This window comes from Hyla sarda, chromosome 1, assembly GCF_029499605.1.
Source record: "Hyla sarda isolate aHylSar1 chromosome 1, aHylSar1.hap1, whole genome shotgun sequence".
NCBI lineage: Eukaryota > Metazoa > Chordata > Amphibia > Anura > Hylidae > Hyla > Hyla sarda.
The window spans coordinates 408,150,233-408,162,760 of record NC_079189.1 but is presented as its reverse complement, the minus strand read 5'-3'; the positions used below and the strand labels follow the sequence as shown (position 1 = coordinate 408,162,760).

General features: G+C 40.5%; 1 protein-coding gene across 7 annotated transcripts in view; it reads left to right on the top strand.

Moving 5' to 3' along the window:
• Positions 1 to 12,528, top strand: part of MORC2 (MORC family CW-type zinc finger 2) — a 92,553-nt gene that overhangs the window by 61,302 nt on the left and 18,723 nt on the right. For all 7 annotated transcript variants that reach the window (XM_056528623.1, XM_056528622.1, XM_056528624.1 and 4 more), the window contains 4 exons: positions 4,021 to 4,126; positions 7,428 to 7,560; positions 7,687 to 7,758; positions 7,831 to 8,199. In XM_056528623.1, the coding sequence (XP_056384598.1) occupies positions 4,021 to 4,126; positions 7,428 to 7,560; positions 7,687 to 7,758; positions 7,831 to 8,199 (680 nt within the window). The remainder of the gene's footprint in view (positions 1 to 4,020; positions 4,127 to 7,427; positions 7,561 to 7,686; positions 7,759 to 7,830; positions 8,200 to 12,528) is intronic.

Here is a 12,528-nt window from a genome sequence, read left to right as displayed (position 1 = left end):
TTCAGTATACAAAACTTTCACCGCTGAGAGAAAACTGATGCCATTATAAGGCTGGGTTCACACTACGATTTGTGACTACGGTTCCCGTATACGGCTGGGAGGAGGGGGCGGGGCTTAATTGCTGCGCCCGCACTCAGCCGTATAGGGGAACCGTATTTAATGCATGTCTATGAGCCGACCGGAGTGAACCGCAGCCTCCGGTCGGCTGCTTTTTTGGCCGTATGCAGTTTCCCGACCGTAGGCAAAAACGCGGTCAACCACGTTTTTGCCTGCGGTCGGGAAACCGCTTATGGACGAACAAGCAGCCGACCGGAGGCTGCGGTTCACTCCGGTCAGCTCATAGACATGCATTAAATACGGTTCCCCTATACCGCGATTAAGCCCCGCCCCCTCCTCCCAGCCGTATATGGGAACCGTAGTTACAAATCGTAGTGTGAACCTAGCCTAATAGTGATGGAGGGAGGGTGATGCTGTGAAAACAACGGGGGGAGGGGGAGCAAACAACAAATCCACCAAAGAAGAAGGGGCAGAGGAGAAAAAAAATAGACAAGGCAGCCAGGAGCTCAATACACCACCAAAATAGCACAAATAGCATATTGGAAAAATGCAATAGGCACAAAGCAATTCAAATCCGGATAATAACAAATTAAATGTGGACAAAATTATTGGCACCCTTAACTTAATATTTGTTTGCACACCCTTTGGAAAAAAATTACTGAAATCAGTTGCTTCCTATAACCATCAATAAGCTTCTTACACCTCTCAGCGGGAATGTTGGACCACTATTCCTTTGCAAGTTGCTCCAGGTCTCTCTTATTGGAAGGGTGCCTTTTCCCAACAGCAATTTTAAGATCTACTTTGGGGTCATTGTCCTGCTGGAAGACCCAAGATCTCGGACATAAACCCAGCTTTCTGACACTGGACTGTACAGTGCAACCCAAAATCTGTTGGGAATCCTCAGATTTCATGATTCCTTGTACACATTCAAGGCACCCAGTACCACAGGCAACAAAACAACCCCAAAACATCATTGAACCTCCACCATATTTAACTATAGGTACTATGTTCTTTCTTTGTAGGCCGCATTCCGTTTTCGGTAAACAGTAGAATGATGTGCTTTACCAAAAAGCTCTATCTTGGTCTCATCTGTCCACAAGAAGGATTTGGTCTTACTCAAGTTCATTTTGGCAAAATTGTCTTGCTTTTTTATGTCTCTGTTTCAGCAGCGGGGTCCTCCTGGGTCTCCTGCCATAGCGTTTCATTTGATTTAAATGTCTATGGATAGTTCGCGCTGACACTGATGCTCCCTGAGCCTGCAGGACAGCTTAAATATCTTTGGAACTTGTTTGGGGCTGCTTATCCATCATCCGGACTATCCTGCATTGACAACTTTCATCAATTTTTCTCTTCTGTCAACGCCCAGGGAAATTAGCTACAGTGCCATGGGTTGCAAACTTCTTGATAAAGTTGCACACCGTGGACAAAGGCAAATCTAGATCTCTGGAGATGGACTTGTAACCTTGAGATTGTTGATATTTTTCCACAATTTTGATTCTCAAGACAGTTCTCTTCTCCTCTTTCTGTTGTCCATGCTTAGTGTGGCACACACAGACACACAATGCAAAGACTTGGTGAACTTCTCTCATTTTTATCTGCTTTCAGGTGGGATTTTTATATTGCCCAAACCTGTTACTTGCTCCTGGTGAGTTTAAAGGAGCATCACATGCTTGAAACAATCTTATTTTTCCACAATTTTGAAAGGGTGCCAATCATTTTGTCCAGCCAATTTTTGAAGTTTGGTGTGACATTATGTCCAATTTGCTTTTTTTCTTCCCTTTTTTTGGTTTAGTTCCAATACATACAATGGGAATAAACATGTGTATAGCAAAACATGTGTTACTGCAATCCTTTTATGTGAGAAATACTTCATTTTCTTGAAAAATTTCAGCGGTGCCAACATTTACAGCCATGACTGTATTTCAGATGTCACATGATCTCCAGGGGAGCAAGGCTTTGCTGCTGTGGGTGGTTGGATAAGCAGGGTGGAAGTAATGCTATTCACCCACCCACTTCAGACATCCCCTGAGACTATGTGACTTATGAAATATTGTCTCTGGCCGCATGGAAAATGTCAGAGACAACTGTAAAATTAAAAGGAAAAGACTTGAACCAAAACATTTCCGGGGTGGTCCCATGCAAGAAAGTGTGACAAAGCGGCAAACTGAGGTAATAGAAGTTTATTACACAATATTTGGCCCATGATGACAACAGTACTTTGCTTCATGGGCTCAAAGTCTAAAGAAAAAAAGCTGGAATACCCCTTTAAAAAGGTACTCGACTGGAAACATTTTTTTTTTTAAACCAACTGGTGCCAGAAAGTTAAACAGATTTGTAAATCACTTCTATTAAAAAATCTTAATCCTTCCAGTACTTATCAGCTGCTGTTATGATGCCCAGGAAGTTCTTTTCTTTTTTAATTTCCTTTCTGTCTGACCACAGTGCTCTCTGCTGACACCTCTGTCCATTTTAGGAACTGTCCAGAGCAGGATAGGTTTTCTATGGGGATTTGCTCCTACTCTGGACAGTTCCTAAAATGGACAGAGGTGTCAGCAGAGAGCACTGTGGTCAGGCAGAAATGAAATTCCTGTGGATCATACAGCAGCTGATAAGTACTGGAAGGATTACGATTTTTTAATAGAAGTAATTTACAAATCTGTTTCTGGCACCAGTTGATTTAAAAAAAAAAGTTTTCCAGTGGAGTACCCCTTTAATTTATGCTAAACTGAATCTCTGCTTCTTTTCTTTGAGAACAGTACAATTCCACTTTTGTCTGATCTGTCATCTGGTTGTAAAAGAATACTCTGCTGAAGGCTCATTTCACACTTTGTCTAACAGCGTATGTGTTAAATGTATGTATAGACCTCATTTAGCCAACAGAGACAAAAGGTATGTACAGTTCCAAAATAGAAGAAAATGTGGCATTCCCCCTCTCTACAGATGACGTTTTCTGAATCAGTGCAATTAAAATTATATGCGGGATGAGTTGTAGTTGGGGAGGAGCACATACAGACCGCTGGAGGGATACCTTCCGACAACAGCCATTTCTTGCATTCAGTATGCAGCTTTTTGGGCTAATGGAAGTGCATGCGGATGCAAGAAACTGATGTTGTCGGAAGGAGTCACTCCTGCGGTGTTTATGTGCAAGTCCCCCTGCTGAATGGAATTTTAACTGCACTGTTTAAGTTATCAGTGGACTGGTGAATTACCCATTCATCTCTATTTCGGAACTGTGGATCATTGTGGACTATATTTATATATTGTGCACCTTTGAAACACGGAGCAGAGGCACCCTCCTAAGTAAGATATAGCAGGCTAAGTAAAGACAGTTTAGAAGGCCGTAGTGCCAGACTTGTATTCTATTCTTATGATTTTGACAAAGGTATTTAATTATGTCATCCGTTCTAGCGGTATGTGTTGGCTTTGCTGAATAGAATAGCTCAGAATTCTTAGTTATTCCATTGAGCTGGATTCAACATGCTGTACAGTATACATTTTTGTTAACAGATGATTGAAGGATATCATGAAGTGACATGCGTCATAGGTATATGTTGGGGAGTGCCCTGATGAATACTCCCAACCAGGAGACACATGTGACATGAATCTAACAGCGTCTTTTTAGTGGCTGCACCTCCCTAGCATTTTATTCAATCTCAGGTTAATCATGTCTGCACCACAGAGCATAATTGTTACTGAACTGGGTTCTTAGAAGTGCAAGGATTTTGTCAGGAAGCCACAACTTTCTTTTACTGCTTTGTTTAACCAAATTTCCACTAAAATATTTATTCTACATACTTATTTGTTAATAACCCTTAGTTTTTTTTAAATGTATTTAGTTGATTCTATTTAAGTAGCAAAATGTGTACTGTACATAGAATCTATCCATAGAATTATGATATTTAAATAGCATTTTCTGGTTCTGGCACTTTCCCTATCTATAACATGTGTTTTTTCTCTTTCCAGATTTATGTTTGAAATGGCGGACTCTTCCTTTCCAGCTCAGTGCCGTGGAGAAGGAGTACCCAGATACGTGGGTCTGCTCATTGAATCCTGACACAGAACAAGATAGGTCTGTACTTTGCACATTGATGCAACTGTTTTATTTTAACAATGGTTTGACTTGTCCACCTGAAAGCTGCTCCCATCAACTGATCCAAAAGAAACCTACTGGAGTACAATACAAGCACTGAATTACACATTCAAGGGGAAATCGGCCCCTAGACATCTTTTTCTTAGATGTCTGATTGCGAACTCCAGCCCGGCACCCCAGTAATCCACATGTTCTGAGTGTACTTCGCTCTGTGGCAGATTACGAGTGACCACAGCTGTCCTGCCCTCCATATATCTTCCATAGACATTAATGGAGGGGACATGACGACTGCAGCCGCCAAAGCCTAGCACAGCCAGCATTCTGAACACTTATGTGTCGTCTGGAGATCACGGGGGGTCCCAGTGGAGGAGATAAGATGTCTAGGTACAGAGTACCCGTTTAAAGCTGGTTTGATGCCCATCAGTTTTTGGAAAATGACCGCACAGTTTTCGAGCCAAAGCAAAGTGAATGGAAAGTATAAAGAAGGACCTCTGCTGGATTAGATTAGATTAGATGATCTTTGGCTTAGCAAACCAAATAACAAACTGCAGTGTACAACTATCCTAACACATTGGTCAACCGTAATCTTTACAATAGTTTAGTTTATTCAATCCCTAGTCAGGGTCAGGTAGGGTAGGTACGCAGGTAGGGTCACAATTTTGCTTGAATCAATTCCTGTGTTTCATTTACACATCAGATATGGAACATGCATATCTGTTGGGTTAATAAAACACACTAATTGATTTCAGCAAAATTGAAATGCTGCTATTTCTTTAATCCCAGTCAGTCCTTGTCCCTGGTGCCGCATGTTTACTAACAGTAGATCTTTTCTGTAATGCTGTTCTTTGTATAGGACATAATGTATAATTTAAGAACAAGTAAAAAAAAAATGCAGGCACCCTTTAAGCACACCAAAAAAGGTCTCTTGCTAAATCTTTTTTAAAGCACAAGTTAAAGTGAAGACCTCTGGGTTTGAATTTAGAGAATAAACACACCTAGATTAGAACTTAAAATATGTTCTTATTGTCTGATTATATTTGGGGGTTAAATGCTACAGTGTTTTCACATATTTGGGATCTAAATGTGGTTTAGGCTGGATTCTCACATGCAGTTTTAATGTTTAAAAAAAAAAAAAACACAAACAACTGCATCAAAGATTTAATGCATGAATTCATCCCTAAAGTGTACGTGTCATTTCAGATAACTTTACAGGATAAGCTGCCGTGTGTGTATGTGAGAAGCCACACTATTTCTGGCCATTATATAACTTGTATATGGTATTTTTCATTAGATACCAAGAAATGGAAGATGGTACAGTGCTGGACCATCTTCCATTTCTTGGTATTGCTGGGTGCTCAGCCAGGCAACGGTCCGTGCACCTCACAGAGAGAGATGAGCTGGACTTTGTTCTTACATTTTTCATTAGATGTCTGCTCTGCAGGCTACATCTCCAGTTTGCAGTTTTCCCAGAGCTAGTGGCTGAAGCTTCCTTCTCCCCACTCCATAGATTCTTATAGATTTACCTTGCAGACACAGGCCAAAGCTGATCTGATTTTCAGGGAAGACTTGAGCAGCGGGAGTGGTTTAAGAACATTTGGGGGGGGGGGGGGATTCATTTAAATTGTCCTACTGTCCACACTATTTTAAATCGGGAAAAAAAAGATGTGACGGACGGCACTTGATGGTTTTTTTGCATTCAATAGAAGTCTATTCACTTACAGGCAATATATAGCAATCTACCAATTTTACCATGTTACTATAGAGGGGGTCAATCTGTATAACCAAGAATACATACTTGGGGTTCTTAGGCTGAAAAGTGAAAGCTTTAAACACGTAGCTATGACAGCATCCAATTACGGAGCTAGTAGTGAACATCTCCATAACAAATCAAATAAACGCCATCTTGAGCACATTTCGGACATTTGGAGTCTGATCTAATCCCTTTGTCATGCACAAACACAGAAGTCTTGTACACATGGTGGAGACTATATGGTTGCATATGACCCTCCCTCATAGACCCCTGACGGACAGAATCTATACATGTTAGATCTTTAACTCACAGATTTTCTATCATTGTTTTATTAACCCCTTAAGGACCAAGCGTTTTTCTGTTTTTGCACTTTAGTTTTTTCCTCCTTACGTTTTAAAAATCATAACCCTTTCAATTTTGCACCGAAAAATCCATATGTGTGCTTTTTTTTTTGCGCCACCTAGTCTACTTTGTAATGACATCAGTCATTTTACTGAAAAATCTACGGCGAAGTAGTAAAAAATAATAATTGTGTGACAAAGTTGAAGAAAAAACACAATTTTCTAACTTTTGGGGGCTTCCGTTTCTACACAGTGCATTTTTTGGTAAAAATGTCACCTTCTCTTTATTCTGTAGGTCCATACGATTAAAATGATCCCCTACTTATATAGGTTTGATTTTGTCGTACTTCTGGAAAAAATCATAACTACATGCACGAAAATTAATACATTTAAAATTGTCATCTTCTGACCCCTTTAACTTTTTTTTTAATTTTCTGCGTATGGGGTGGTTTGAGGGATAATTTTTTGCGCCGTGATCTGAAGTTTTAATGGGTACAATTTTTGTTTTGATCCGCTTTTTATTCCTTTTTTTATGGTATAAAAAGTGACCAAAAATACGCTATTTTGGACTTTGGAATTTTTTTGCACGTACGCCATTGACCGGTTTAATTTATGATTATATTTTTATAGTTCGGACACTTACGCACGCAACGATACCACATATGTTTATTTTTATTATGTTTATATATTTTTTATATGGAATTTGGGAAAAGGGGGGTGATTTAAACTGTTAATAAGGAAGGGGTTAATGTGTGTATTTTTTAACTTTTTTAAAACTTTTTTTTTTTTTAACACTTTTAGTCCCCTTAGGGGACTTTTAGGAGGAATAATATGATTCCTCATGCAGATGAATGTGGTTCTATAAAACCACATACATCTGTGTGCTCCGCGCTCAATTGAGAGTTAATAGCCGCCCGCGGCGATCGCTGCATGTCAGCTATTAACACCGGCCCCCAGCTACAAGAATCAGCTGGGGGCTGGCCAGTATGACGCGGGCTTGAGTCGGGAGCCCGCGTCATACCTGGTTAACGGCCATTGGACGAGTATAGACATCCATGGTCGTTAACCAGTTAAGGCCAGTGGAGACATGCAAAGATAAAATAGGCATATGTAAGTGTGTGCAGTACTTTGTGTAAAAATATGTTCAATTCTCTGTTATGAGTCTCTTACTCTGCTATCCTGTTTTCAGATGTGAGGCTCTGGAGCTGAAACAGAAACTTCCTGTTGGATGGCTTAAGAAAGAAATTTCTACCCAGGAAGAGAAGAAAAAACAACTGAGTGAAAGGATCCTCAAACAACAGGAGAAGTTAGATGCCTTGCAGGTAAAAAATAGGAACATCTATATCAAGTAACATTTCCCTAATATTGTTTAGTTGTTAAATTGAAGTGATTACGTTATTTCATTTTGTGTTTTTATTGACACTTGCCTATTACTAAATAAATTGCAGAAAATATCTACAGTTCGGTCAAGTGCAGACTTGAAAAAGCTCCCCTTGGAAGTTAGCACACGCTCCACAGAGGTAAGTTCCTGTCCCTGTTGTCCCTTGTTTTCAAAAGTTTGCGAACAGTTTGTAATGTAATTTTCTTGTTAGAGTCCTGTTTCAGTAAGCAGACCGTTGAGGCCAAGATCCCCACCTTTACCTGCAGTCTTGAAAGAAGCTGTGAAACCTCCTCCTACACGAATGACCAATGCTGTCAGAAGGGCCGAAACACAACGAAGTCAAGTGTTGAACTGTGAGCAGGCTAGCACATCAAAAGCTCAGTCTTCAGGACCTGTTAAAGCTAGTCAAACTGCCAAGACTCTTAATAAAATAACTTCAGTTGTAAAATCTTCACCATCCTATTCAAAACCTACTGTGGTACAAACTGCCAAATCTCCCAAATCTATACCACCACCACCAGTCTTGAAGAACTTGAAGCTACATGCAGCAAAGAAACCAGCACCAAGCAAAAGCTCTCCGGTAAGGCATCTGATTTACATACTTTTGTGGGGAAAGGGAAGGGTAGTGTGTATTTGGTGACTTCATTTTATACAGGTATTGTGCTGTACAGGTTGATTAGTGTAATAGGGAGAGCCTCCACATACAATAATCACAATTTTTTATTTCTTGGTTTGTTTACCTTTTATGGTGAAATTTAATTACAAGGTATACCACATTTTACATACAGGAAGGCTAGCGAACCCTTTATCTGAGGACCACATTCTTAGAATTCACAACTGGAAGGGTTGGCAACATAATGTTCCCATTAAGAATATAAAAAAATCTTTCGGGGGGAGATTTATCGAAACCTGTGTACAGAAAAAATAATGGTGCCCATAGGAATCTGGGTGCTATAGGCATTTTTAAAAATCTAAAAAGCAGGCACAATATAACACCTCATTACGCTGTACCATTACACAAAAAAGAGAGTAATCAACTAGATGTGCACACTATGGCCCAGATTTATCAAACTGCGTGAGAAAAATTTTTGATTTAACAATAACTGACAGTTAACGAGCTCTGGTAAAGTGAAAGCTGAGTTGTGATTGGTTCTTTTGGGAAAATCACTCTCTATTTTTTTCTCTCACACAGTTGGATAAATCTGGGCCTATGTCTTAAACCCTCCATCCTCTCTCCCCCTGCCCTTTGGGAGGGAGAGAGTGGGGAGAGTGTATATGGAATAATTATCAAAACTGTGATCAAATGCTGTAATGCTCATTCGCCGATGACATCTGGTACCTTCGGTGTTCACCAGACGGAGAATATGCAGCTGATTTGACATCTCTGAGAGAGCATTGCTGGGATTGGTTAGCCTGCTTAGTAAAATGTCATCAGCAAAGAGGTGCATTCAGCGGCACACATGGCACATGTGTGATACCGATGTCCGCTTCCCACTACTATCACCATCAGTACTGATCACGGCATCTTAAGCATTAGAGGAAAGTTGTGAGATTAATCGGACCACCTGCAGCATGATCAGGGGGTTTCGATAAGTAAAGATGGAGGCCAAAGCTCTGCTCACCTGCTCCAGTAATAAAAAGTTTTTATAAATGTGAATAAGCCCCTCCCCTAATAAAAAATAAATCGCCCTCTCTTCCCACTTTACAAATAAAAAATTGTAAAAAATAAAATAAGCAAGCATTTGGTATCGCCACGTGCGGAAATGTCCTAACTATTAAAATGTTATGGTAATGATCCCGTACGATGAATAGCTTAAACACAAAAAGTCCAAATTTGCTGATTTTTGGTCACATCCCATAAAAAAAAAAGATATAAAAAGTAATTAAAAAAAGCAACATATATGCAAAAATGGTACCGATAAATACTTCAGTTCATGGTGCAAAAAATTTGCTCTCCTACAAATGCGTATATGGAAACATAAGAAAGTTGTAGGGGGTCAGAATAGAGAAATTGTTAACATACTTACAGTATGTCTTAAGTTGAGTACACACCTCACATTTTTGTAAATCTTGTATTATATGTTTTCCTGTGAAAATATTGAGGAAGTGGCACTGATGTACAGGTTGAGCACGCTATACTTTACAATGTAGCACACTGTTTAATGTTGCTATCCCCTCAAAATAACTCAGCACACTCCCACTAATGTCACCTTGGCAACAAAAGTGGGTACACCTCTAAGTGAAAATGTCTGAATTGGACCCATAGACCCAGATTTATCAAACTGTGAGAGAAAAAGTGGAGTGATTTTCCCAAAGCAGCCAATCACAGCTCAGCTAATTAGCTCTGGTAAAGTGAAACCTGAGATGTGATTGGTTGCTGTGGGAAAATCACTTTATTTTTTTTCTCACACAGTTTGATAAATCTGGCCAATAGTGTCAATATTTTGTGTGGCCACCATTATTTTCCAGCACTACCTTAAAGGACATCTGCAGCAATAGACAACTTATCCCCTATCCACAGAATAAGGGATAAGTGTCTGATCACGGAGGGTCCTCCCGCGATCTCCCAAACAGGGCCCCCGCATTGCTGCTCTATGTGAGCGGCTAATGCGCGCAGCTTCGACCTTTCTGAGGTAAACGGTACCCCCCTCCATGCCCCCTCCCCTTACAGTTATATGCCTCCCTGCCTCACCCATAGAGATACATGGAGGAGGCATGTCGGCAGCAACATCACGCTGCGGCCGCCATGCCTCCTGCATGGGAGAGCCGTGGCCCCGTGCAGGAGATCGCGGGGGTCCCAGCGGTCGGACCCCGCAATCAAACACTTATCCCCTATGCTGTGGATAGGGGATAAGTTGTCTTTTGCTGCAGATGTCCTTTAGGCCTCTTGGGCATGGAGTTCACCAGACATTCACAGGTTGTCACTCATCCATGATGACATCATGGAGCTGGTGGATGTTAGAGACCTTGTGCGTCCCCACTTTTCGTGTGAGGATACCCCACAGATTCTTAATGGGGTTTAGGTATTGAGACCTACTTGGCTAGTCCATCACCTTTAGGCTGCTTTCACACTGTGAAATAGTTCCGTTTAGGAACTTCCGCCAGAAGTTCCGTCACTATATCGGCGAAACCCGGCCGTTACAAAACCCCTGACAGCCGTGACTAAATTGCATTGCAGCCTATGGGGTTTTGTAACTGCCTGTTTGCACCCGCATATGCCCGTAATTCATTACGGGCATTATATAGTGACGGGACATCGTGGCGGAAAATTACTGCATCTATTTCACAGTGTGAAAGCAGCCTTACTCTCAGATTCTTAAGCAAGGCAGTGGTCATCTTGGAGGTGTCTTTGGGGTCATTATCATGTTGGAATGCTGCCCTGCGGCCCAGTCTCCAAAGGGAGAGGATCATGTTTTGCTTTAGTTTGTCACAGAACATGTAGGTATTTATGGTTCCCTCAATGAACTGTAGCTCCCCAGTGCCAGCAGCCCCAAACCATGACACTCCCACCACCATGCTTTACTGTAGGCAAGAAACACATCTTCCTATTCCTCAACTGGTTGCCATCACAAATGCTTGCCACCATTTGGACCAAAAAAGTTTATCTTGGTCTCATTGGACCTCAGGACATGGTTCCAGTAATCCATGCCCTTAGTCTGCTTGTCTTTAGCAAACTGTTTGCAGGCTGTATTGTGCTTCATCTTTAGAAGAGGCTTCCTTCTGGGATGACAACCATGCAGACCAGTTTGAATCATTGTGCGGTGTAAGGTTTGAGCACTGACAAGCTGACCACCACCACCACTTCAGCCTCTGCAGCAATGACAATGTCTTTATATGACTCTGAGCACTTGCATCAACTTCTTTGGTCGACCATGGTGAGGTCTGTTCTAAATGAAACCTGACCTGTAAAACCGCTGTATGGAGCTCAGGTTCAGGGTTTTTGGCAATCTACTTATAGCCTAGGCCATCTTTACGAAGAGCAAGAATTCTTTATTTTTTTATTTGATATATCCTCAGAGAACCATGGTTTGCCATGTAGCATTTTCCAGTGACAATTATTAGAGAGTGTTGGCACATGAAAAGATATAATAAAATAGTTTTTAAAAATGTGAGGGATGTACTCACTTATGTGAGATACTGTATTTGTGTTAAAGTTTGGCTTTATTTAAAAGCAATACAGTAATAGAAAAGCATGTAACCAAGGGTATCATTTTAATCATACTGACCCATAGAATAAAGAGAACATGTCAGTTTAACCATAAAGTGCATTGCATAAAACCAATATGATAGCAGTCATCACTCATAGTCAAGCTGCCGCTTAGGATGTAAATGTACGTCCTGGTGCCTTAACCCCTTAAGGACTCAGCGTTTTTCGGTTTTTGCATTTTCATTTTTTCCTCATCACCTTCTAAAAATCATAACTCTTTCAATTTTGCACATAAAATTCCATATGATGGCTTATTTTTGGTGCCACCAATTCTACTTTGCAGTGACATTAGTCATTTTACCCAAAAATCCACGGCGAAACGGAAAAAAAAAATCATTGTGTGATAAAATTGAAGAAAAAATGTAATTTTGTAATTTTTGGGGTCTTCCATTTCTAAACTGTGCATTTTTCGGTAAAAATGGCACCTTATCTTTATTCTGTACGTCCATACGGTTAAAATTATACCCTACTTATATAGGTTTGATTTTGTCGTACTTCTGAACAAAAATCATAACTACATGCAGTAAAATGTATAAGTAAAAAATTGTCATCTTCTGACCCCTATAACTTTTTTATTTTTCCGCGTACAGGCCGGTATGAGGGCTCATTTTTTGTGCCGTGTTTTATCGGTACCCTTTGTATTGATTGGACTTTTTGATCGCTTTTTATTCATTTTTTTCATGATATAAAAAGTGACCACAA